The sequence below is a fragment of the Conger conger genome, chromosome 18 (genome assembly GCF_963514075.1).
Source record: "Conger conger chromosome 18, fConCon1.1, whole genome shotgun sequence".
Taxonomy (NCBI): domain Eukaryota; kingdom Metazoa; phylum Chordata; class Actinopteri; order Anguilliformes; family Congridae; genus Conger; species Conger conger.
The window spans coordinates 23,800,620-23,828,259 of record NC_083777.1 but is presented as its reverse complement, the minus strand read 5'-3'; the positions used below and the strand labels follow the sequence as shown (position 1 = coordinate 23,828,259).

General features: G+C 43.3%; 2 protein-coding genes across 3 annotated transcripts in view; both read left to right on the top strand.

The window, feature by feature from the left end:
• Positions 1-19,137, top strand: part of rasgrp3 (RAS guanyl releasing protein 3 (calcium and DAG-regulated)) — a 21,443-nt gene extending 2,306 nt beyond the window's left edge. Inside the window, exons 3-16 of the mRNA XM_061228817.1 lie at positions 622-684; positions 2,088-2,219; positions 2,807-2,954; positions 4,556-4,729; positions 5,364-5,480; positions 5,882-6,157; positions 6,507-6,587; positions 6,823-6,936; positions 7,314-7,429; positions 8,896-9,043; positions 10,037-10,073; positions 11,090-11,239; positions 11,530-11,912; positions 13,881-19,137. Of these exons, the coding sequence (XP_061084801.1) occupies positions 622-684; positions 2,088-2,219; positions 2,807-2,954; positions 4,556-4,729; positions 5,364-5,480; positions 5,882-6,157; positions 6,507-6,587; positions 6,823-6,936; positions 7,314-7,429; positions 8,896-9,043; positions 10,037-10,073; positions 11,090-11,239; positions 11,530-11,912; positions 13,881-13,889 (1,948 nt within the window). The 3' untranslated portion in view covers positions 13,890-19,137. The remainder of the gene's footprint in view (positions 1-621; positions 685-2,087; positions 2,220-2,806; positions 2,955-4,555; positions 4,730-5,363; positions 5,481-5,881; positions 6,158-6,506; positions 6,588-6,822; positions 6,937-7,313; positions 7,430-8,895; positions 9,044-10,036; positions 10,074-11,089; positions 11,240-11,529; positions 11,913-13,880) is intronic.
• A 1,716-nt stretch (positions 19,138-20,853) lies between these two features.
• Positions 20,854-27,565, top strand: fam98a (family with sequence similarity 98 member A). Of its 2 annotated transcripts, XM_061228036.1 has the most exons (9): positions 20,854-20,993; positions 21,908-22,056; positions 22,559-22,693; positions 23,902-24,086; positions 24,724-24,804; positions 24,930-25,046; positions 25,203-25,370; positions 25,929-26,376; positions 26,425-27,565. In XM_061228036.1, exons 1-9 carry the CDS (start codon positions 20,956-20,958, stop codon positions 26,658-26,660), a joined length of 1,557 nt encoding a protein of 518 aa, XP_061084020.1. In that variant the 5' UTR covers positions 20,854-20,955; the 3' UTR covers positions 26,661-27,565. The 2 variants fall into 2 exon arrangements, with proteins under 2 accessions (XP_061084020.1, XP_061084019.1); XM_061228035.1 differs by having other exon boundaries at positions 25,929-27,565.
• The last annotated feature ends 75 nt before the right edge of the window (positions 27,566-27,640 follow it).

Here is a 27,640-nt window from a genome sequence, read left to right as displayed (position 1 = left end):
CAAAAACACAAAGGCACTATTTTGAAGCCCTATCTTATTCTTTTTTTTTTGTGCGAAAATCAAGTACAACATTTCACATTTATTCATATAGCATGTAATGTAATGTAATGTAATATAATGTAATGCAATGCATGAGCTAGCCTATCACCACCGCCCTTGACTGACATGTCCCAACCTGAAGACCCCTCTGTGGGGGAGGGGGGGGTGCTTACCCCTCCTTAATGAGAGATCTTATAAAGCTGTGCTGTACTGGGATACCATTGCAAAGGTCCCATGCTCCTTTAAAGGCTGTATCTCCAGGCAGGCCATGCCTGGACCCCTGCCCACAGCCTCTAAGAAACTACTCTTCTGTTTTACAAGGAAGATGAGTATTGGCCCGGTAACAATTATTTAAAGCACTCTGCGGGATCGGTCACATGACTGACCTTCCACTGTTCCAGATACCGCGCATTCCAATCATTCTTCTTCAGCTTCTGCGGCATTTATTATCAGAAATATGCAAGAAACTGTTTAGTTTTTTTTCAATACCATGTTTGTGTGATCTGTTTGAAGCGCAAATAAGAGCGAACTACACTGGCCGCGGCCCCCGGTGACAAAACCCTTTTCCTTAACGTGTCCCACATACCGGGACTGCGGGGGGGAAGACTGCCAAAGGACCAGACTCAAGATCTGCTATTTAATGAGGTAAATAACCGTGCTTTTTAACTTCCCTAGCTGCAGCAGTGTAGTGAATTAAAGGTGCCCATGCAGGGTCTGCATGCTGCCGTAATGGTGGGCGGATAGGGAGCTTTCCTGGGACTCTGAGCGACTGACTGGCGTATCAACGGGCATGATGTCATCCGAAGTGACAGCTAGTCGTTCAGCCTCATGGGATGCAAGCGGGCCACTTTCAGCCATGTACAGTGGAGAGATTGTCCAGGTTGAAGGCATGCAATGAAGCCGCTGTCTCGTGATCCATTATTTACACAGGAAAACAGGGCCACGGGCATCTGTTTTATCGTTTGTTTTTGCCCGTTCTTGCTTCATCAGGTTTGCGCCTCCGACCCTCTCGCCCAGCACTGCTTCTCTTTTGTATATCTCATTAGCAAAATATCTCATTTTGCCCCAACTGTTAAAGGCACAGGAGGCTGTTTTCTTCACTGCACGCTAACCCATATCTCTGATTTATTTGGAAGTGGTTCAAAGTTGTAAAGATTATATTTGTCCTCTTTATAAAAGAAAAACATTTTGAGTGGCTTCATTGCATGCCTTCAACCTGGACAATCTCTCTACTTCAGATGGCTCCTTACTCAACACAACTAACTATGATGTCTTCTGGATGTGTCATTACCCTTGGGGAATTAGTGCAAAAAGATAAAAGATGGCTTTGTCCTGCCTTTCAGCAAGTTGTTATTCAGAGACAAAACATATATAATGTATCTGTCCCTGTGTTTTTCTGATGTTCTATGCATTAAGTCACTGAAATGGCAGTTCACCGTGTATAAGCAGACACCTTTATCCAGAGGGACTTAATACAGCTTTATTTATAAAGTAGGATATTTTAGCAAACAATTTCCATGTTCCATGTTATTTTTGATATTTTATTGAAGCGTTTCCAGTTGTAAATCTCTCATACGTGTATGAGTAATTTGCCTGGAAAGCATGTGGCATAACCAAGTAAACAGTTTCTCAAGAGTCTGTGCTCAGATGGAGATTTACATAATCTAAAGAAACCCAACCCAGCCCCGATTAGATTGGGCAAGTCATATTTGTAAGTTCAGACTTGAGATATGTGGCATAACCAAGTAAACACTTTCTCCAGAGTCCATGCTCAGATGGAAACTGATAGTCTGCTGAGGGATTATAATTTTATATAATGTGATGTTCCTTGATCCCATAATGCGGATCAACAAAATGCAAGGATATGCTATGACATATAATGGAAATGGGGGACGATTTGCCATAAGTGGTCCTGGTGGAGGTGATAACAAGTGACCCCAAGATGAAATGCTACCACAGAAGCACAACTGGAATAAAAAAGGGGTTGAATATTCCAGTGACTCTGATAAAACAATCCAAACCTGAACTAAAATGAGGCCACTTTGCAGGTACTGGATTGTGGAGTTCCCAGCGGAGTTTAACCTGGACCTGGGCCTGATTCGCCTGACGGAGGAGTTCAGGGAAGTGGCAGCACAGTTGGGCTGTGAGGAGCACTTCAACCTTATAGACATCTCCACCATGTGAGCACCATCGGCACATAGAGTACACTGCAAATTCATTCAACTGTACATACACATCCTAACACATACACATGAACACGCCCTGCTGATAAAAACAGTTCAAACTAGGTTTTTAAACAGCTGGTAGCTTGACCAGTTCACACCAGCTCCCAGCTTGACATGGTAGCTGGCTGACCAGCTCAGACAAGCTACCAGCACTAGCTGGTTGACCAGCTCATACACAGCTAGACCAGCTTATAGCTATCTTGGCCATGCTGGTTGACCAGCTCATACCCAGCTGGACCAGCTTATGACCAGCTTATGACCAGCTTGACCAGCTCTATTTTCAAGCAGATCAAGTTGGATTTTATGGCGGGGTGGCACTGTACAGGAACTGCACATGCAAGCAAACGTACGCATATGCTCACACAGTGGAGGCTGTAGGCGGTTTGGCCTGAAACGTCCTGGAACAGGATGCCCGTTTGGGGATACACGGCGTATGCGAACACCGGGGAATTCGGCAATCAACGGAAGCAAACACGGAGAGAGAACGAGTGAGAGTTCGAGCTTGCGTAATTCAGAATGCCCCGCTGTTTATACCCCCACAGTCCCTCCTACGACTGGATGAGGAAGCTGACGCAGAGGAAAAAGCAGCCGAAGAAGGGCAAGGCATCCCTGCTCTTTGACCACCTGGAGCCCATGGAGCTGGCAGAGCATCTGACCTTCCTGGAGTACAAGTCTTTCAGGAGAATATCGGTAGGTGGATCCAACTGTGCCGACCATGGTATGCTCGTTGGTAAGTTGATGTACTCTTCAAGGCTTCAAAGTTGTATCTATGTGATCACTAGGCCTCAGATCTGTACTTTCCTTGAGGGCCCTCAAGGCACTTGTCCCCGGCTTGGATTTGCTCTGGATAAGAGCATCTGCTAAATGAATGTAACGTAATGTAATATAATGTGAGTGTCTCTGGTGAAAAGGAGAGATATTCCATAAAATCTTGGTCCGGTAAATTTTTTATTTCAAATATTTGACAACCCTTATGCTTATATCACGGTCCAAGAGGGCTGATAACTGCTGGTTGTCCACCCTCCCATTACCTTAGAGCAGCGCTACTCATCTCCATGCCTCAGTGTGTGCAGGTATTTGCTCCTACAGTGATTTCACTAATTATTTTACCTGCTTCGTTCAGATAATAAGCTAATTAGTGAAATCAGGTGGTGTAGCGCACGGCTAAAGCAAATGCCTGCAGAAGTTGAGTAGCGCTGCCTTAGAGGCAATCATGAATCAGTAGTACTAATTGTTCAGTTAATAAACCGGAAAGAAAGATTTTGGGGACCAGAATACATTCTTTAATGGTTACTTTGATTCAGGATTCAGGGTGCCGTATCCCTTTAGGAGGGGTCTGTTGGCCTCCCTGGTATATGAATGCCTGGTCAGTACACTACACAGGACATTTTTGCCTCAATCCTCCTTGAAAAAGATCCTTTCAAGGGCTGGCTGTATTGGTATGTGTCCATGTCCATCAAGCTGGGAAACATTCACCTGGTCAGCATACCTCTCCCGAATGGCCTCCCTTATCAGGAGGAATATGCCTGTAGTTCACTCTTTTTTCCACTGGCCACCCCCATGTTTTATCTCCCGCTATATCCACATTCTTTCCCCATTCTTTCTCATAACTTGGCGGCCTAAAGGTGCCTCAGCTGTTCTGACTTTGTCTTCCTCCCTGACCGTTGTTGATAGCTTCAAATGAGCAACTGGGGCAAAGTCTGCTGTTATGAACTCTGTTTAACCTCATGAAAATTGTCAACATTCTGGCTTCCTTATAGCTTCTTCCAGGCCATGGGCAATGTTTTAGGGAATTTCACTCTCTTGCTGTGTGGTTTCCGCGGCCCGTGCCAATTAAAGAACCTCAACTCAGATTTGGTTATAGGTGTGTGGGTTCCTATGGTATATTGAAGCATCTTTAACCGCCTCTTCCTTGTCCTGATAGTTAAGTATTTGAGTCTGTTTGAAGTATATGGATGAGAAATGCAGGATCAATATGAATTCAACATTGCCGCAAAACATAAACACAGGATATGAACATGTTTATCAGTGCAATGTTTAGCAAATGAACAATAAAGCATTGACTTGAATGAATTACTTTTTAATGTTTATGCTATAATGTTTGGAAAGTTTGAATCAGTAGTCGAGGTATAAATATAGAAATATTTGAAGATAATAATATTTTATTTCGACATATACACGAGCTAAAATTAAGGCTGTTTTTTTTTTTTGTTGAGTTGAGTCACGCAGGGAGGTATTTTTGGCAGTGTGCAGCTGTGCTTCCACCTTCTCACACCACCCCCCCCCCACAGTTCACAGACTACCAGAGCTACGTGATTCACGGGTGCCTGGTGGACAACCCCACGCTGGAGCGCTCTATCGCCCTCTTCAACGGCGTCTCCCAGTGGGTCCAGCTGATGGTCCTGAGCAAGCTGACCCCTCAGCACCGAGCAGAGGTCATCACCAAGTTCATCAATGTGGCCCAGGTATGGGGAACCGCGCCACGCTCACTGTACGCCTCGTCAGGGGTGGCCACCTTGCTGCAGCCCCAGCTGTCCAAACAGCACAGAGTAATTGGCCCCAGAGTGCAGATGGGCTGTTAAGTCCGCTACTTGAATTACCAGTCACGTTCTTGTGCACTGCAACACGCTGTATTCCCTAAAAGGTGTGGCGCACCTCCTGGGGTTTATTATTGGATGCAATGCACGTGCACTCGTGGGAGCAACCGTATGGCATTGCGGCAGTAACTGTGGCCTCTTCAGTAGGATTTCAATTGCCGTTAAAAAAAAATGCTTCTTTAAATGAAAGGCTATATTGTTTGGTGGTCCATCTCACATTCCTGGTTTATGATTATTATCAAAGAATTGTGTTTACTGCCTGCATTTGAATGAGGATATGGATTTAACAACGGAGTTTATTGGTGTCTATTTTAATATGTATGAACAATAAAAACACTGATATTAAAATTATGAATTACTTTTAAAATATTTTTGAAAGTTTTGAAATTTGAGGTCACTTTTTTCTGACACTTTCCATTTCTTCTTTCTTCCCCACTCTTTGTTCTCTCTCTCTCCTCTCTTTCTCTCTTTCTCCCTCCTCTCTTCCTCTCATTCTCGGCAGAAACTGCTGCACCTGCAGAACTTCAACACGCTGATGGCGGTGGTGGGAGGTCTCAGCCATAGCTCCATCTCCCGCCTGAAAGAGACGCACCCCCACCTCTCCCCTGACGTCACCAGGGTCAGAGCCACTATTATGCCCGTATACACGCACTGAGCACTGTACACCAGCGTGTTAATGCAAGTATTTAATCAGCCAATCATGTGGCGGCAATTACATGCAAAGCCTCTTAAGTGGATAGGCTACAGCAGCAGAAGACCAAAAAGAATCAGTCTAATAAATACCCAATAAGGTACTCTCTGAGTGTATATAATTGATTCATTTCTTATATCATCATCATGAATTTCTCATAACTGTTGTATTACTGTACCGCACCAGACATTCTTCCCTCATTAATCGCTAAGGCATTGGTCCTATCTGTCGAATTTTTCCCACTTTTAATTGCTTGTCTCTTGTTGTGACACGATTGTCCTGGTTTCCCATTGTTCGAGCCCATTCTTTTGTTGTTCCCCCACCCGCAGATCTGGAGCGACATGACTGAGCTGGTGTCCTCCAACGGCAACTACTGTGCCTACCGCAAGGCCTTCACCGACTGCGAGGGCTTCAAGATCCCCATCCTGGGGGTGCATCTGAAGGACCTGATCGCCGTGCACGTGGTCTTCCCCGACTGGGTGGAGGAGACCAAGATCAACATCGCCAAGATGCAGCAGCTGTACCTGACCTTCAACGAGCTGGTGTCTCTGCAGAGCGCCGCGGCCCAAGTGGAGCCCAACATGGACCTTATCTACCTTCTCACCGTGAGTGGCCCACACCGCCCTCTGCAGGCTACGGCGTGTACTGCAGCGCTGACAACCTCGCTGGGAGCACAAAGGGAGTACTGCAGTAATGATCTTGTATTACAGATAGATTTACGATTTACCTTTTCCACCCTGTTGTCCTGGCGCAAGAGGGTAGAGTACAGAAAATAGCATTCACGATACATAATGGAATGTGATGAGGTTATTTTTTAGTTAATGTTTAGGCATTTGTTGATCTGAACTTTTGACGGCTATTGGAAATGTTTCTGAAAACAAAGCACCCTGGCCCAGTTTATTAGCCCAGTCAGGTGAAGTGTGATTCATACAGGAGTGTATCTGTTCTCTCCAGCTCTCTCTAGATCTCTACTACACCGAGGATGAGATTTATGAGCTGTCACTGCTGAGGGAACCTCGCAACCCAAAGTCTTTGGTGAGTCCCTTCTGTTATGCTCTCCCCACTCATGAAGGAATGAAGGAATTAGTTGAATTGAATTGAATTTAATTTAATTGAGTCATATTGAATTTAATTGAATTGAATGAGCAAACTTATTAACTAATTTGCCTGTGATAAGCTGTAATACGGTTTTGTATGTCGCTTTGGATAAAAGCGTCTGCTAAATGAAATGTAATGTAATGTAATATGTTTTCTCTCCTGGTTCTCACAGCCTACCTCTCCCACTACACCCAACAAGCCACTGGCCCCCCTAGACTGGGCAGCAGGGGTGACCACCAAACCGGATCCCTCAGTGGTTAATAAGCACATCAGGAAGGTGGTGGAGGTACATGAAATTCAGCCTCTTCTTTTGCTGATGTATCGTCTCCCTTGACCCGTGTTAACCTCCCAACCTCAATGTCTTTATGACTGCTGCCTGGTTCAGTTTCATTGTGACACAGGGAAACATCCAGCACTATGAATTCAATTTCAACTTTTCAAAAGCCAAACTGATAATGATTCAAAGCTGTGGTAAATGATCCATACAATTTTATTAAGCACTTCCAGCTAGATGGATTTCTAAAGCAAAATCATGCAATGATCTCAGTATTGACACGACAACAAAAATGTTTTTTCTTTATTTTATTGGTTTGTCGGTTTGGTCTACCTTACAGTAAGAATTAATGTATATATTGTTAACTTACCTCCTTCTTTTCTCGGTAGTCTGTATTCAGGAATTATGATCATGACCACGATGGTTACATCTCTCAGGAGGACTTTGAGAGCATTGCAGCCAACTTCCCCTTCCTGGACTCCTTCTGTGTCCTGGACAAGGACCAGTGAGTATCATCCTTCACCACTCTTACATGAAGGCACACACACATACACAGACACAGACACACACACACATGCACGCACACCCTACACACACACACACACACACACACACACAAATATGTATGTACACATACCTGCAAGAATACACACATTCACTCAATGCACTTGCACACACACACATTCTCTCAATGCACTTGCACACACACATTCACTCACAGAACAATGCACATGTGATACATCTCAAAGGAATTTCATGTGAAAGGACTATGCATCATGTACCTGCAGGCAGGTAATTAATCAGTGCACTAATTGTTATTACTGCTGAATGACCAGCACATTAAATCAGCTTGCCCCATATAGCAGGCATGCCGTATTTGTGGTGAAATACAGAAAATATAGAAATTAGAAGGGGTTGTTTTTGCATATAGAGCCATGAATCTGGTGAAGAGCATATTTTAAATGTGTACATTAAATGTGTTCATGAATATTGCACGGTAGCACTTAGTTAAATTGTGAATTTGAGAAGATAAAGCGAAGACTAGGGACTAAAGCTCATATTCACTGCAGTCTGCGTGTGGATCACCGTGGCTGAGGTGAAGGTTACAGCAGTCCTAGAAAGGACACATGGCAGCATGCTCCGTACACGCTTGATGTCACGGCAGTTCAGCCGTTCACTGGAGTGCTCAAATCGCATCCCATGCGCCTGAGCTGCTCCATGACTCAGGTGACATGTTGCAGAGCTTCTGGGGGGCGGGGGGTGGGGGGGTTAGCGCTGCTCATTCGGGGTGGGGGGGGGGGGAAAGATGAAGCTTTATAAAAGACCGTTAGCGCTGCTAATTTGGGGTGGGGGGTTAGCGCTGCATCAGGGGGGCGGGGGGAGAGGCTGAAGCTTTCTAAAGGACCGTTAGCGCTGCTAATTTGGGGTGGGGGGGAGCACTGTGTCTGTGAGGCTGGGGGAAGAGGCTGAAGCTTTATAAAGACCCATTAGAGCTGCTCATTTGACGTTCAGAACACTGTCTCCCTTCAGTGGGGGCATTGTGATGTCACGCCGTTGGTCTCGAGGAAGTGGTCCGCCGTAGTTCCTAGAAAAATTCTCCATTCTGCTCACTCCCTGAGGGATAAAGATATTAGATTAAGAAATATATATTTAGTAGCTATAGTAGCCCAGTGTTTTATTTGAAATATGTATTTGTATAACATAACATAAAATATTGAAAAGAACCGGCCATTCAGCCCAGCAATGCTTGCCTTTTTCTCCCACTAAAGTCTACTTAATGCGCATGCTTCCTTCATGTTTCATTGTCTACCCCCCCGCCCCCCCTACTGATCTACTGCTGGTGTTAAGGAATCCATAAGGAATACCTGGGCATTCCCATACATGTACTCCCATGTATTTCATGAATACAGGGCTATGTTTAAGTGTTCCAGTCAGCCGATTCCTGATTGGCAGTTATGACTCTGTCTCCAGGGATGGTCTGATCAGCAAGGATGAAATGATGGCGTACTTCCTGAGAGCTAACTCCCTGCTGCAGTGCAAGATGGGCCCTGGGTTTGTGCACAACTTCCAGGAGATGACCTACCTGAAGCCCACCTTCTGCGAGCACTGCGCGGGATTTGTGCGTACCCCCGGCCCTGTGTGGCCTTTCTCTCTACTCCAGCACAACGTAATCTCCATTAGAGATTTCAGCAAGAGGGAAAATAGAGCACATTTGTTTATTATAAGGATCCCCATTAGCTTGACGACCAGCTAGTTTCCAAGACAACATAACACAATACACAAAGACAAACAATCAGTAACGGACAATAGCAATTAATTAAAACCAAGATGAGACAACATTACACAATACACATAGACATGAAATGTAATACAAGAGCAAAACCATATGGTGGGTAGCACCATTCCCAATTCTGTACAAACATTTCGACCCTTTGCTGCATTTTGACCTCTTGATGAACTGTGGAACTTGCTGTTCACACTTCACACATGACAAAGTTCGCCATATGGAAGGTGCCATATGCCAGGGTTCCTGTTAGCCATATTGGCCGTGTGAAAACAGCACGGAAATGTAGACCCTAGATGTCTCGAGTCTAAAATGGATTTTGAATCTTGTGAAGTTACACAGTTGAGCAGGATGTGTCACTTTCGCCTGAATAGAGCTCCTTACACCAGCGTTTCACAGCCAATGAGGTTTCTCCCACCATTACACATTATAATGAGGCCAATGAAATTAAAAATGCTCATTTAAACTGCTGACATTTGCATTGAAATAGTCATACTCCAAAAGTATGGCATACTCAATTTGTGTTTGTATCCTCCATAGTGTATATATGAGAGAGAGAGCGAGCACAAATACACACACACACAAACTTGTACGCACTCACACACACACACACACACACACACACACATGCACTCACACACTACCCTTTGTGTGCAGGAAGGGTGTTGAGAGAGGCCGTATCCTGTTTATAGCACAGCGTTCCCCACTGTTCCCCCCACATCCCATCACTTTCCAGCTTTCCCAGTACAGCTCACTGACATTCTATTGTCTTTTTTCCTCCTGCGCCCCCCAACAACCCCCACCCCCAAAACCCACTCTTTCCAACAGCTCTGGGGTATAATCAAACAGGGCTACAAATGCAAAGGTATGTTCCATTTTATTTTTAACAGCATTGCTTGTTTGTGTGAAATGTGTGTCATTTCTTCTCGCTGGGTCACAGGCAAGTGCATTCTTGTGCCTGGGGGGGGCTCTACATCCCAGAATGCACTGCAGTGATGTAAATCTCACCACTCTTCCTTTAATCTTGAATCCCTTTAATGCCAGGTCATTGTTGGAGGCTGGCAAATGCTAATTGTTTAAAACTCATGAAAGGCTGCTGGTGCGTTGCTGGAATGTGATTCCAGAATGCAGGCCATTACACATGACAATCTTTGCTCTTGCTTGTCTTTAGAAAAGATAATGCTGTTTTCCCAAAGATACTCAACCAACACAGAGAATATGATTTCACACTCACCCTAACTTCCTTCCCCCCACCTCCCACATCAACCTATTTATTTGAGAACTGATTCATTGTGCAGTGTTCGGACTGGGAGACTGCTTTGCCCTCCCAAGCTCCCTTCCTATTGGCCCTCAGCAGGTCTACCGCACCATCGGTGGGTGAGGATTGACCTTAGCAATAGTTTAAACAAATAAGAAATCGCAGTGACCTGGATGAAAGAAACAATCCCCGAGACTACTTTGAGGAGTTTGATGTTGAGGCCGATTACCAGAGATTACAACGCTGCTATTTGTGTGTGTGTGAGTGTGTGTGTGTGTGCTTGCACGTGCATGTGCGGGTGTGTGTGTGTGAGTGTGTGTGTGAGGGTGTGCACATGCGTGTGCAGGTGTGTGTGTGTGTGTGTGTGTGTGTGAGTGAGTGTGTGTGTGTGTGTGAGAGTGTGTGTGTGTGTGTGTGTGTGTGTGTGTGTGAGTGTGTGTGTGTGTGTGTGAGTGCGTGTGTGTTTGTGTGTGTGAGTGTGTGTGAGTGTGTGTGTGAGTGTGTCTGTGTGTGAGTGTGTGTGAGTGTGTGTGTGTGTGTGTGTGTGTGTGTGAGTGTGTGTGTGTGTGTGTGTGTGAGTGTGTGTGTGTGTGCAGTATCCTGACGCCCACGCTGTGTTTCAGACTGCGGGGTGAACTGCCATAAGCAGTGCAGGGAGCTGCTGGTCCTGGCCTGCCGGAAGCTTCCGCGAGCCGCCTCCCTGGGCAGCATGTCCGCCAGCGGCCTCACGCACAGCTCCCTGCCCAGCAGCCCCACCCTGCCCACCTGCGCAGGTGAGTCTACACCTGCTGTCCCGCAATCCCGGTGGCCTGTAGCCACAGTAAGATCCGCACAGCCGTTGGGCTCTTGAGCAAGGCCCTTAACTCTAAATTTCCAGCCAATAACCTTCTTGTTATGCTTTTTTGTAAACCATATTTTGCTGAAATGAAATGCAAACGTCTACTGAATTGTACACATACCGCTAACAAGGAATTTACAGTACTTAAACTTAAACTAGGTGGTATGGAGGGAGAAGCCTGACTCCGTCAATCTCAGACGTTCTGGTTGGTGCCTCTCGTTGCAGATGAGGACGAGGTGTTTGAGTTCCCCAGCGTGGCCCCGGGGCCCCAGGAGCTGGAGGCCCCGTCCATCACGCTGATGACGGGCTCGGCCCAGCGGATCTCCGTGCGGCTGCAGCGCGCCACCACCAGCCAGGCCACGCAGACCGAGCCGCTGTGGTCCGAGCACGCCTGGGCGGCCAGCGACCTGGGCTCACACACCTTCCCCAAGATGAGATACCGCCTGCACCACCGCAAGAGCTCCAAGAGCAAGGGGCTGGCACGCTGGGTCAACGAGGGCCAGGGCTCGCCCAGGGACCGCTGCGACTCCCAGGAGCAGACGGAGGGGCCCCTGGGGCCTGTGAGCAACGGCGTGGCCCCTCACCGGGACAGGAGGGAGTCCCAAGAGGTACCGCTGCAAAATGCGCCTGTGAGTGTGTGAGTGTGTGTGTGTGTGTGTGAGTGTGTGTGAGTGTGAGTGAGTGAGTGAGTGAGTGTGAGTGTGAGTGTGAGTGTGAGTGTGAGTGTGAGTGTGAGTGTGAGTGTGAGTGAGTGTGAGTGAGTGAGTGAGTGTGAGTGATTGAGTGTGTGAGTGTGCGAGTGATTGAGTGTGTGTGTGTGAGCATGAGTGTGAGCGTGAGTGTGAGCGTGAGTGTGAGTGTGTGAGTGTGTGTGAGTGATTGAGTGTATATATTAAATGGTAAATGGTTGGCATTTATATAGCTCCTTTATCAAAAGTGCTGTACAATTGATGCTTCTCATTCACTCATTCATACACACACTGACAGACCAACAGCGATTGGCTGCCGTGCAAGGCACCAACCAGCTCGTCAGGAGCATTTGGGGGTTAGGTGTCTTGCTCAGGGACACTTAGACACACCGAGGGCAGGATCGAACCGGCAACCCTCCGACTGCCAGACGACTGCTCTTACCGCCTGTGCCAATGTCACTCCCTTATTATATTTAATATTCTAATTTTATCAAAATTATTATTTTTGTAGCTAGCTTGTTCTATATGGAAAAGTTACACTTTTTCAATTGTAATATCATATTATGTTCCGCGCATGATTCGCCAAGACATTTAGTGCTTGTCAAGCATTTAATCTCAGGACTCAGCTGTTCAGTGACTCTTTTGATGGCGTCTCCATGGTGTTGTGCTCTGTGCGTAGTATCTAGTTTGCCCTTGTTGCTGGCCTTGTTATTGCACTTGTTATACACCTCAGTCAACCTTGTTTGTGAACTTGTTTGTGTTTTTTCCAAGTGGTATATTTTTATATAAATAGCATGTTAAAAATGACTACACATATGTAGTCTTCAGCAGGTGGGTGGGAAATTCTGAGATGCACAAAAAAATGCAAATGTCAACTTCAAAGGTAGACATACATACACACACACACACACACACACACACACTGAAGCGCACATACGCATGTACTCTCTCTCTTACTCCCTCCCTCTCTCTACATCGTGGTTATTTGTAGTAGGATCAGCTTTCCCATTGAAGGTTCCACGCTGACGTGTTTCAATGGTTGTTTTTTTTTTAGATGTGCTTATTACAGCCGTGTACCTAGGGAAAGGGCAGAGCCAGAGGTCTGTTTTCCCTTTCATTCACTGAACGTAATCCCCATCAAGGCCGCGGCTGCCAGAGCACTTTGATCAATCCTGTGTTTTCAGAACAAGGGATGGAAAAAAGATTCAGCCCTGGGGGTCAAATTCATTTCAGATATCTGATGAGGATCAAGCACTAGCAATTTGGATAATGACATCTGCATCAGGAAGCACATTAAAGGGATAGTGTACCCCCCCCCTGAGGTTTTTGATTGGCCCAGACAGTGCTGGTGTCAGATGGAGGATATTTAAAAAACAATTCCCGACAGGTTTCTGACAGCCAGTTTTATAATAGGCGGTATGGAGGCACTTGCATGTTTGTGGTTTAAGTTACAAAAAATACATGCAGTATATGCATAACTCCAGAGGAGCTTGAACAGCAATGGCAGTATAAAGCCATGTAGATAATATGCAGCAACTCTTTAGGCAACTAAAGACCACTGTAATGCTAACGGTCCACCTGTTATAAGGGTTAAGAGCTAACTTAGCCATGATGGTAGCCTATGATAGACCTGTCATTAATTCAGTTGTGACCCTGTTTTTCCTCCCAAATGCATGGTTTGCACATTGAACACTCAACTTATTGGTTCAGCCATCCTGAATCAGTAAGAAAGGACTTTTTTTTAGTATTGGGAAGCACTTCTCAACTCTTCATCCAGGAGGTAGAACTAATTAGTGAAGTCAGTCCAGGGGCGACTTGGGGGGACTTTTACCCCTGCTCTTTAGTGGTGTGTGGGTGTTTGACTGTGTTCCCGCCTTGTGTTCCCAGGACAGCTGACTTGGTACTGCAGCTCATTGGCCCCGGAAACCCAGGTGGCCCTCAGGCCCTCGCCCCAGGAAGCTGTCCTCCCTGGGAGACATTTTGGGCTGCCTGAAGCCCCTCCGTCCTGACCTGGAATAGGACAATCCTCTCTCAGCGGGCCCTGGGTGGACCAAACCACAAAATCAGCCAATGACTGGCCACCTCCCTGGCAGGCGGGGTGGAGGTGTGCACAGTGGACCAGGCAGGGGTGGGGGAGCGCCACAGGGAGAGGGGACCAGTGGTGCTGAAGAAATGGACTGGTTTAATCCCAGCCTGCCGTCTCTGTGCAAGGAGGGGGCAATGCATGCAAGTGACACTACTGTTTCGTATGAAAGCCGGAAATGCAACAGATCGATATGGGACAATAAGTGGAAGCATTGGAGGTGATGAATGGGGATTACGTGGGACGGACTGCACTTTAACGTGTTCGCGTTGAAGTGTCGCAGAGGCGTGGGAGCGGATGAGGGTACCAGGCATGTGGCAAAGCACAGCGCGGCTAAGGGCAAAGTGAGGGACAGAAGCGGAAACAGAAGCAATGCTGAAGAAATCGTAGCCTCAACGTAACGTTAAGGGTTATAGTGAGATACGGCGCCTGCTGGTTATGTATACAGTATGCCTTTTTAGCATCTCACTCTGGAATTCAGAAGAAAACGGTACTTGCTTTATCTTGTGTTAACATGAGATAAGGAACATATAAGGGGGCGTGGATTTTTTTATTTATTATTTTGTTATTACCTATTAGAGTTACCTGGATACAGCGTTATTGTGTTCAACTTGATTTCAAAGGGATTTGGATTTAGAGAATGATCTTACCTGTGGTATTTCTCAGTGCCTTTCTTGAGACTAGTCACTCTTATTAGCTTAGATTAATAATGTGACACAGATTGGTCTTTGTTAATTTGGCATTCTGAAGATTTAAGTCGAATTTGACCAGCAGATGTAGTGTGTTCTCCTCCTGTGAACATTGGCTGCATTCGGAATGGCTCCCTGTATGTTTATCGTGCACATTTTAGGGGGTCGGACATTTTGTATGGTGTCCCAATTCTCTGACACCCATGAGAGCTCACTCAATATCGGCCACAATGTAGTGCAAAATATAGGGTACAAACTACATTCACTCCTTGAGCACTGAAGAGATTTTTTGATAAGATGGTGATGGCTGAATCTGAGTATATATATATAAATAAATGTACATATATGCAATAGATGAAATACATTCCAAATTATTTTTCCATTTCAAAACTGTACATTTAATGGACAATGCTTAGTTAGCTAGCTACCACCTACAACACGAAATACATTTAAAAAATCATCAAACCGCTGACAGCTGTACTGCAAGCATTATATTACACATTGCTCAGAATCTGTGGTGTCAACAAAATCATCTTGTTATTTCACTGCTCAATCCTTTCTAGTGCTCTATATACATTTCCAGATCTAGTGTATATGGGGGGGGGGAGTGAAAGCCATTCTGAACACAACCATAGTTTCTTCATTGGGAAGAGGCCATTGAATATGACCTCTGACCTCATGACCTGCAGGATTAGGATTTCTCGCTGGGACAGAGCACTGATCATATGCCTCGTATTTCTGGGATTACCAGAGGGAACCATTTCATAGCTGTATGTTCCAAAAATGTTGTCTGCCATTCATACTAAGTGGCATTCCAGTGCGGTTTGAGAAAAATGGAATTGGAATTGGTCGTGGAAAAATTTTCATATGTTCATATGTTCAGGCATTATGCTGTTTGGTACATACAGTAATTTGAAATTGTGCAAGCTTCTATCAATACAACTGAAACAGCAGTCTGTAGCAGCAATGATAGCAATAACCTCCTTGCTGACAATGGTGGAAGACAATATCTTCACACCTCAATATTAATGCCATGCTCAGTAGGTTTCAATTTTGTTTATTGCATTTCAGGTTAAAAAGATACTCAGCTAAAATAAACGGTTTATATAACAGTGGGCTTTGGCTTGTGAGCCAAACAATGTACATTAACAGTCAGCCTGGAGGTTCATTAGCATGCTCATGTTGGGCTACATCACCGTCAGTCCAAAAAATACTCAGAGCACTATGCTGCTTTCTATAACAAGCTGCAAGGACAATGACATCATGCTCTCCAGGCATATAGCTAAACAATATGAGCTGCTAAATCTCCCTTTAAGCTGCCTTAGTAACTCCCAGAGAGACTTTCTTGCCAATTCTGTTTCACTGGTGATGAAGCCAATTATGAATTTTGCTTTTGTTGCTTTGAGCCTGGGTAGCCAAGGGTACAGTTCATCCCTCTCCAAGGAGATTAGGGGTGACAAAGAAGTGACTGATCCCACCAGACTGGGGAACAGGTGAGAGCAGGTGAATTTGACATGGAGATTTCTGCCAATGAGGTCTGATGCTGTGCTGGTTTTAAAGCAGAAGCAAGCTTGTGATTAAGAAAGTTTATACTGAGTAGGATCCAGTGAATAAGAATTTATTTGGTTTTGTTTTGCTACTTTTCACGCACCAATTCTTTTTTCTTTTTTTCTTTTTTCTTTTTGTTGCAAAACTCAGGTCTTCAAATAAATTTGAATTTGCACTTATCACTGAGCATTGCGCTCGAGGAAATCCTGCTTTCATCAGCGTGCCACGGATGACACTGTGGGCTGTGTTACCCAATCCCGCGCAGTTTGTGGGAGAGAATGTAGTGTCCAATCACAGCTCACTATTTCTGTTCTAATCCCACATCAACATTTCCAAATCAAATGCTGTTATTTAATGCCCTCTCGCAAATACCATATCAAACCAAGATGGAGGAGTGCATATGCAGACATTCTCACCCAGAATTATTATACTGCTACAATTATTTAAAAATAATATATTACTCATATATTACATCAACTGCATATGTATGTGCCTATTCTTATTTATGGAAACATGCTCTTAGGATATCATGTTATTATGTATTCTGATGTGAAAACCTTATGCATGAGCAGTGTGTTTGTGTGTATGCGTGTGTATTTCCCAGCTGTCTCTCAACTGCTGACAAATACGTCGTCAAAATGTTCTAGGGTAACCACACCCCCATGTCCATCTGTACAGGTCTTTGCGGTTCTACAGAGTTCTTCAAAGACATAATTTCTATGTTCTCCACCACTCCTCAGTCTAGGTCTGTTTGGCTCAGGGGAAAGGAAAAGACATATTGTTGATGTTGCTCGTGTTTGACCATGTGCGTAATAGGCTATGCTTCCCTTATAGAAATAGAGTACACTGCACTCTATTGAATTAATGATCAAATCAAAATATTGACACACTTCACAAAATATCAACACATTTTTACAATTATTATTTTTGTATATTGCAATAAATATTATTTATTGTATGTATTATTATTTATTTTATTTGTATATATTGAAATTATATTTTTGAAAAAGTCCACATATTTACAGTGTGATGCAGTGTCTTCTGTTTCTGTACAGGATCAATGAAAGCAGGCTGCCCAGACTGTTAAATACTTTTGCCCAGTCTCCAGAGAGCTTGAACATATTCATTTTCAATGTACCTTCAGTATGCATTCTTTAAAAAAAAAAAGGAACATGACATATGCGGTTTATTATTTTAATCTCCTCAGACCCTGTGTCATACATTTTTGGCTTCCCTGAGCTCTATACAGTATTTATTTTAAAATAAGTTAATTACAATTAAGTAATATATATAGAAAATATTTTCCCTACAACATATTTTTGTCATCCAAGACACTTGGTATTAATGTAAAAAAAATTAAAATACTTTTTTTTCTCCAGGGTCTCAGGTGGTTAAAAACCTGTCTATACATTTATAAAGCACATCATACTTATGTTTTCCATTTATATTTGACATGATATTATTTCAGAAAAATGCATTTCTCACACATCTGTAATTGTACATTTGCCTAATGCTAAATTTAATAGTAATATTTATTGGTTCATGTGTTTTTACACCCCATAACCAGTCTGTTTGTCAAATGTGACAATCTTATGTCTGTTAGTTGCCTGCATAGTGAATGATCTGTTTGGTCTTCATAAGTTTGAATGTATTTACCTAGGTTCAGTTCATGTAATCAGGTCCTTGAGATAAATTGTGTTTTTTGTTGAGAAACTTGTGAATAAGGGATATCGAGAGGATAGTAAGATGACTATTTTTGGACACATTCCATCAAATCTATATTGTTAACATAACATAATGTGATTATTAGTGTTAGTGTTGTCAGTGACGCTATTATGATCGTCATTTTATTGCTTGTGTCATGTTTAGCTGGTGTACTTGAAAGAAGTTGCATTTTTATATGTTTGATTGTGTTTGGGTTTTACATTCACGCTGTTAAAATGTTAATTGAAGAGCCTTCAGTAGTAATGTATGATATTTTGGAGGGAGATTGATATTTGATTTCTTCTGTTCATGTTTGCTAAATTCAGGGTTATGTCACAGTTATTTTTTTTTTTTCAGAATTTTGGGGAAATCCAACAGCAATGCACTGACAGCTAAGGTAAAGGTAAATGCCATATGTATCTGTCTTGACCGTATTACAGGGGAAAGTTGTTTTATGTTCTCTCTGCCTGTCCACCTGTAATGTATGTATGTTGTTTTACTCATCAAACACAGCCTTGGCCCACTTGTGCAATTCTGGTGTCTAATTGGCACAGAAGGTCTTGGGCTGAAGCAAGTGGTGACCAGTTTCTTAGAAGACTACATCCATGCAGATTTTCAATGCCAAGAACAGTTCAGCCAAATTGATCTGAACACAGATTTACAAGATCATAATTAAACAACTATCAAGTGTCACTCATCAAGAGTGGCACCTGTGTAAGTTTCAATGTGTTTTTTCTAAAGATAACACTTTTATATTTATGGTGTCCTAAAGTATATTTATTTTTTGACAATAAAATAGTTTATTTCCATGCTGTTTATCACAATAGGCCACACTAACATCGAATGGCAACTGTTTTTCTTTTTTTTCTTTTTTACTGTAGATAAGAGTTATTATGCAAATATTTTTTTTCTTTAAATATAATTTTACCTACTAATAATTTTTATGATGTCAGGTTCTAAAATATGTTGGATTTTCAATAATGTAATTTAATAAAACTTTTTTATGTAACAGTTATTGTATTATATTTTTGCTGTTGTTTTATAACTTATAGTGTTTTACAGTGTGTAGCATTTTCTGTTCTTACTGGAAACCACAAATAAAATATCTCAATCAAATTCACCCTTTGTTCCTATTATGAGTTTTTTAAATAATTATCCGTGTTGGTGTCTCATCTGCGGATATTTCATCATTGTTATTGTGAGAGATAGCAAATTAGAAAGTTCATTACTGTGAAATAATAGTTTAAATAGCAGAAGACTTAAATACCTTTGATTATGTTCACCCTTTTGCTAGACGGCCAGCAGAGGGAGATATTGTTCCATTTATTATTTTGTACCTGATTCTTTTTTTTCTGGCGATGTGACATTAGTCTGACATGATTTTTAATAATGTATCTTTCTAACCCCATTATTGGTATACAAGACCAAAAACTTCATTTTGGTCTCATCAGCATTGGGACTTTGATTGGAACCTCTTACCCAGAGTGATGTACAATGCAAAGGGTTATTATGAAGGAAGTGGCTACAACTATCTACCACAACTACAGGCCCAGATTCCCAGTAGCATACATTAAAAAAATAAAATGGATTGTACAGGTAGCTATAATGATAGGAGTGCTGTACATGTAGTTTTCTAATATACTAACATAATATTTCTCCATCTTCACTATCTTGATGACAAACTACATTTACTAAGCAAATATTATGTTGCACCATGAAATAAAACATTGTCTACACTGAATATTGTCAAACACACGTAAAGTGCCTCCAAAGCCACATAAGTTGTATGTATGTAAATTACAGATGATTCTTCAAGAAATAATGCATCATATTATTTTCCATTTGTATTATTTTCCATTTTCCCTATGGCACATGTAACTAGAAGCTGCTGAGCTCATTGAAAGAAGTACTGGAACAGTATATGCTTGTACATAATTGTGAATATACCCTACACTCGAGAGAGAAAAATAGATATTTGGATTTACTTGAAAAATTATGGACAGTGGTTGCGCACCATATATGTATCTACTTGACACAATAAGAAAAGTTGAACTACCATATGTTTATTAAATCTGTGCGCAACCACTGTCCATAATTTTGTTTTTGGAGTGAGTAAAAATGCTGTGTTCATATGCACAATGCCTGTAATGACTGAAGCCAATCTAGTCCATTTACACAGAAAACAGTAGGGGATTCATGTTTCAAAATTTGTGCCAAAACCATGACATACTGCACCAAAATCCTGCATTTTTGCAGATAACCAATAACTGCATAACTGATTTAAAAAATATAGCAGGAAAATAATATTTAATAATATACTCATATTGTACATAACAGTATTATATACTTAACTGTCGTTATCACGTCAATTTATTTAAGCAAGACATACGGAGAATAACCATTTGTGAATTTTCCTTGGTTCTGTAAACTCGGGCTCTGTCCAAGTTCATATCATACACGACAAGCATAACATCAACTAGCGAAGTCAGTATATGGTCCTGATTCCTAAGTGGTGCTTGCGCCTTTCGATTTAACTTACTTTCAGTAATTATATACAGTTTTAAGATAACATTTCACCGAAATATTTCATGAATATACTGTAAACAAATACAATTTCAATAGTGAATTAGCCAACCGATTTCTTTGGATATGTCTTTGACAGCTGATCTAAGAACAGCTTGCTAACCCTAAAACCTTGCCAAAGCCGTTTTAGCACAGTCGTACAAATCTGACAACAGAACTGACCCAGGATCAGCTATGTGCAAAAAAAAAAAAAACCCCATCTACACGCGGAGTAAAACGGCGTGTAACCGGCATATTGTCGGTCAGCCTGAGACGAAGTTCAGAGGTCGGGCTTGGACCCGGGCATGCCAACCTAGCAGTGAAGTGCGATCTGTAAATTTGTTTTATTTAAAAGCTCCAACGATTGAATTGTAACATGGAGAACGATATTCTGGATTCTCTGGAGGACCTTGGGTAGGCAAAAACATTTGGTTTTTAACCTGTTTTTTTTAACATTTGCTAACGCCAGCAATCACCGCTTATCGTAGTCTAGCTAGAGTAATTGTTTGCTCAGCGACAAATTGAGTGGCACACGCACACCTCAACTGTCTGTCAGTTGGGATACCGTGTTGAATATTGCCACTGTTTGCTAGGGACGTTAGCTAGAATTAGCATACCACGAAACGTTTTTTGTTACTACCTTGATAGACTCAAGAAATGTATCAAGACGTGAATTTCAGTTAACGTTAGCATGTTAGCTACAGTACAGTACAGCATGCAGCAGTACAATGGTGATGTATATATTTGCATTGTTGTGAAGTTGAAATAATTCACTTTAGGCTATTTCGGTTAAGTAGCAAGTTTTTTTATTGATGTCAGTAGGTTTTTCTAAAAAATGATTAGCTTGCTAACTTGCTATTTGTCCTGCCACTTGGGGTTCCAGCCAGTTAGGTGTGGTCTCGTTTTGATACTGACAGCAGCCTCTTCGCCTTTTTTCTTCTGACACAATCAAATTGCAGCTATGCATGTTCCAGATTAGTTTTAATATGTCGTTGACTGATTTCTGCTGTGACGCCATATCACTAATTTTAGGTGGGATAACTATAACCAATCTGGCATTGGTCCATTACCTTGCTAGATAACTAGCTCTAGCTTGTTTTATGTTTGTGCGCGCGCGCGCGTGCGTGCGTGCGTGTGTGACTGAAAATAAGACCTCCACAGGAAAAAGTCTGCTACCGAACTAAAAATACATTGAATTGATGTGCAGGCCAGTAGGCAGGTGAATTTTACTCCAGTACGTAGTACACAGATCCACTGTATCTGAACAATGGTGCTGATTGCGGGATAGTGCCGTCAGTGCGATTTTTAGCCGATTTTCTGTGTTACAGGTACAAAGGTCCGCTGCTAGAAGAGGGGGCTTTGGACTCGGCAGCGAACACAGGGGCTGCTTCTCCGGAATACACCAAACTGTGCGCCTGGATCGTCTCCGAGCTAAAGCTCTACTGCAAGCTGGAGGAGAATGTGCATGCCACGAACTGTGAGAACTGCGGCCTTTATGGGTGGGGGGTGGGGGTGGGGGGTGGTGGGGGGCTGTTATTCATGCAAATAACTTCAGGATAGCTTCAGCCATTTTGTCTAAGTGTTTCAGATAAAAGGGTATGACTCACTGTTTGTTTTGAGATAAGATGACTTGTTCTCTGGGTAATTATATGGCTATATGTTAGTTTTGGAGCACTTTGTCAAAGGCAGTATGACAGGGTAGGGACAGGGGCTGATCTAAAGAGGGCCTGTGCATATGGCTGTGGAGAGCAGAACCTTTTGCAGCATGCCAAACTAACTTTATTGGTAATGTCAGCTTGTTTCACGAGTGCGCCACCATAAGGTTTCCTCCGTTCCATGAGAGACCAGCATGGTCCGGTCTTAGCAGTTCCTTTGTTGACTACCTTTACCTTAATGTTTTTCAAAAATGAAGAGCATCGCTCCCCCTTTTTTTTTTTTTTTTTTTTTTTTTTTCCTCTGTGGTATGTCCCCCACCCCAGGTCCCACCGAGGCAGAGGAGTTCCAGCTGGAGATGAGCGGCCTCCTTGCGGAGCTAGCGTGCCCCTACTCTGTCCTCACCACGGGCGACGTCACCAAGCGCCTGCTCAGCAGGAACAACAGCCTGCTGCTGCTCAGTGAGTTTGCATGGAGGTGCTCGCCTGGCGTGCTCTAATTCTGCCACATCGGAATGTGTTGGCACCTTACGCAACGCTGCAACGCCCAGAGGATAATCTGGGAGGCTGCAACAGTTGGGAAGCTCGAAGGCTGCAATTTTTTGCATTGCGAGAATAACGAGAAGAGGGGAAATATGAAAATTACAGTGCGTTACGTGTCAGTTTTGCATTTCTTCGCTGTCGGTGGTTGCGACCGACCCCGGTGCTGTTTCAACTCTGTGTCTCCGTCTCTCCTTGTTACTCTTAAATAAACACCATTGTACATGTACCTTGCCTAGAAATGCACATTTTGCATTGAATTATGTTTATTTAAATGTAATTGTCACCAATTCCTGATGATTCATAGTCCTAGTAAATCCCCTCTCATCTAAAATATCCACCACATTCTCAGAGTCAAAGACTAGCTTGAGACTCCTTTGATGCGAGTTACCACTTTTTCCCACCTGATCTGTTGTGGGGTCATTCTGTGAAAAATCTACCAGGTGTCGCGGTGACCACTTCAATTTTGTTCATACTCTGTGTACACATTCTTTATTTATTCAATGGAGGACATGCAAAAGATTAGCCTCACTGAATTTGTCCTTCTAATGATGTTGTCTCTTAAAACAAAAAAAAGGGCTAGACAAAGTTGTGTCAGGATGCTCGTTTTCAGGTTCCCCCCCCCCCCCCCCCGCTTTAATGCCAGAAATATGATGCTCCAAAATCAACATGAACCCGAAGTGACTATGGGTGCCACCCTCCCCTTTTTTGAAGAGCCAGTATCTCCAGAACGACAAATCAAATGAGGCTAATGTTTCGCATATTCTCTATTGAATATATAAAGAACGTATACACAAATGACCCTGTGACTAGTTTCAATGCGGTGTAGCACACTTGGTGGAGAGTTTTATTTTGCCTTTTACTGGCACAACTCAAACAGGTGCCGCTCTGCCTTTCGGTATCTGAAGAACGACGAGAGGGAGAGAGAAACCCTGTTCGACGATCCCTCCTTTGGGATTTTGCCAATTATATCCCAGAGGCACCCCATCACTTCTCTATCGAAGATTCAGCAGGTCTGAAATCTATAACCGGAGGGCTCTGCTCTGCACTGGAATTTGGTGCCTTTACAGCCCATCCCACTGAAATTTTGAAGTTTGAGCTGGTGTGTAAAATGTGAATTTCTCCTGCAGCTTTCCTCATCTCTGAGCTTGAGGCCTCCAGGATGATCCTGGTCACCCGGCCGCAGAAGAAGGCTCAGGACGGTGGGGGCAGCGACGTCTTCGTGGAGCTGAAGGGCATCTGCATGGCCCTGGGAATGTCCAAACCCCCAGCCAGCATCACCATGTTCCAATTCTTCAGCGGCATCGAAAAGAAGGTGTGTTAAATGCAGCCCCCCCAGACATTACTCACTCTGGAATAGGGAAATGGTCTGTGCGCTGATATTAGTGCTTCCTAAATCAGCGGTTTATCAACTCCGCAACGTTGCCACCCCCAAAAGACCGCATTTCAAAGACCAGCATACATTGGAATGTTGAACATGTTGTTGTGGTCTGTAATATACCATTGGTTTATGGCCCAGTAATATTTAGTTTTTCTGTCTTGCACCTGCATTGGTCATTGCATGTGTGTCTTTCAGTTTCTGTCATGCTTAATTTATTTTGCATATCTTGTACTGGAGCCAAAAGAACATGACGAACCGTTCTTTGTCAGACACTCCCTGTACAGTTTCATTTCAGGATTAAAATATTTTGGATCAGAATTAAAATATTTTTATTGGCCACAAAAATAAAACCTGAAGCATAATACAGATCTGTTCCTTCCCACAAATCCTTGTGTAGAAGACCCTAAGGACCCTGCATCGATTAGTGGGTCATTTATGAGTGTTTCATTCCCCTGCCTAAATGATGTATCTACACATCAAATTAATTTCTCATTTTAAAAAGTAGGCACCACTCCAAACAGGGTATTTTAGGCATACCTCATTGTTATCTGTCATGGTCTTGTGTCCTCAGCTGAAGGAAGCTTTGGCCAAGGTCCCACCTACTCATGTAGGAGGATCTCTTTTGAAGAAACCCTTGGGTCCAGTCCACTGGGTCAGTATCTGAGCCTTCCTTTACCTTGTCAGACATTATAGAAAGAGCTCTGGTGTAGAGTAAAATGAAGCAGAGGTTTCTGTTCACGTGAAAGTCCCTCATAACTTGATGTATGCATCTTAAAGGAGAAAATTGAAGCTGTCAACCAAGCACTTGTGAATGAATATGAAGTCAGGAGAAAGATGTTGCTGAAACGTCTGGACGTGACAGTTCAGTCTTTTGGTTGGTCGGATAAGGCTAAGGTAAGACAACGCTAACACAAGCTTACGAAAAAGTCTTGTTAACTGCCCACCTTATTTAATAGCATCATTCATTGCTGTTCATTTTTTGCATTTATTAGATACACAGTGTTGTGATTTAGTCTGATCTTAGATCTGATGGAATTCTCTTTAATTTAGACACATGGTGAAAAGCTGGCTAAAGTGTACCCGCCCCTGCGTTCATCTCTGGCCACCAAGAGCTCGGTGTCCGTTGCTCACCTCTTTGCCGCCAGAGATGACCTCTCCAAAATCCTGCGCACAAGCAGCGGGAGAATCCGGGAGAAGACTGCCTGTGCCATCAACAAGGTGGGCTGATTTTAAACGAAAATAAAAAAATCAGCGATTGTATTTCCCTAATGTCACTGGCATTGCTTATGACAAACTGATAAATGGATTCTCAGTGTGAAATGCACTTTCGATATCCACTCAGTATATGTTGCAGGCATGACTTTACTGCTTGAAAATGTGTTTGACATTGATCACATTTCAGTTTTAGCTGAAAAGCTTTCATTCAGTCCAAACATGTCATTTTCTATTTTATTTTGAATTTGGCATGGTTATCTTTGGCAAGAAAAGTAAATGTCCATTGGTATTTATTTTCCATTTTGGCATTACCTATGCGTATTGAAATATGACAGTTATAATTAAATAGCAGAATTATCATTAAAAAATGAAAAAGGCAACTATGTGACTGAATTTAAATTTTCCAGTGATCACTTTAATTTCAATATTGTCACAATCTTCATATTTTTTGAGCTTCATATTCTGACTTACTAGGTTTGCATGTGATGGTCATCCTTGGCTCTTTTTTTATTTTATTTTATTTTATTTTATTTTTAAAACGCACATTGCCTTGCATGCTAGGTTCTGATGGGGCGTGTACCTGACCGAGGCGGGAGACCCAATGAGATCGAACCACCCCCTCCGGAAATGCCCACCTGGCAGAAGCGACAGGATGGGCCCCAAGGAGGCGGCGGGCAGCATTATGGAGGGGGTGGCAGAGGAGGAGGAGGAGGAGGAGGAGGAGGAGGAGGAGGAGGAGGAGGAGGAAGAGGGGGCTATGACCAGCACTCCCAGGGTGGGCGCGGGGGTTACGAGCGTGGGGGCAGGGGGGGTAAAGTCCAAGGAAGTTGGTCAGATGGTGGGAGCAGAGGCAGTGGTGGTGGTGGTGGTGGTGGTTACCATGGCAACTATCAGGAGGGAGGCGGCCACCAAGGAGGAGGGGGAGGGGGAGGGGGGAGGGGAGGTTACGGTGGTGGAAATTACCAAGGTGGCTTCCAGGGCTCTAATTACCAAGGAGGGGGATACCAGGGTGGAGGTGGTGGGGGTGGAGGGGGCGGAGGGGGCTATCAGGGTGGAGGAGGTGGGTTCCAGCAAGACAACCAGTACCAGGATGGAGGCCGCCCCCAGGAAAGAGGGGGCCGAGGCGGGCGAGGGGGCCGGAGCAGGGGGGGACGGGGAGGCCAGGGAGGTGGCTGGGGAGGGCGAGGTGGGCAGAATTTCAACCAAGGAGGGCAGTTTGAACAGTTCTTCCAGCAGGGAGGCTATCAGTACAACCAGGCCGGGTTTGGGCAGGGCAGACACTACACAAGCTGAGGAGAACCACCCTGGACGGTCATCGCCGCACAGCTCACGCAGAAGTCCCTTCAAATGAGGAAGACGGGAAAGACTACCCTACAGGTTCAGTGCGAGGATGCAGTGAGAACTTCTCTTAGCAAGATTTTTTTTTTTTTTTTTTTTTGGGTTTGCAAGTCAAGCTGAGTGGTCTTTCAGTGGGAATCTGAAAATCGGTGTTGCACAAATGTTGGATGCTGATAAACATCCACCTGACTCAAGAAACAATTTCCACTTTGCCATTTTTCTGCATCACATGACTTAGTTCAACAAGTTTAACTTTGATTGTTCCTATGTAATCATTACATACAGTTTACCTTCTATTTCAGGTACGAGACAACTCTTATTATACTTGTTCCCTACGTGGTCCTTGAGCTAAAGAAAGCTGATCTGCAATATTGGTGTGTTTCCCACTGGAGAGAATACATTATCGGTTCTGTAATAACACTTGGTTGATACTGACAAGCCTCATCTTGGGCACTACTTGAGAGGTATAGTGTTATCTGACTCATGAGTCACATGTAGATTTTCTGACAGTGACGCAATTTTCAAAATGTCTTCTGTTGAAAAATATTGTTGAATTCTTAAAGTCCATCCTCTAGTTTTTTTTTTAAATGAGACATACTTGAAAGGAAATGTATTTTTCTCCAGTGAGAGTTGCTTTAAGCATAAGTATACATTGGAGTGGAGTGCTGCCATTCTCGAGAAGACTGACTACGGTTTTGCTGTTGCAAATAGCCTTGATGGACTTTAATGTTACTTTTTTGGGAAAAAAGCCACGTGATGCTGCTTTTTTTTGGAAATGTTGTGTACATACATTATTAGGAGATTTGAAAGACTTTGAAAGTGTGACTGAATGATAAGTGAGCAATAAAAAAATAAAATGAGTTGATGTCAAGAGATTTTTTGAAAAAAAAGCATCAGACAACTGAAAAGTAGTTTATTGTGGCATATTATCCTTG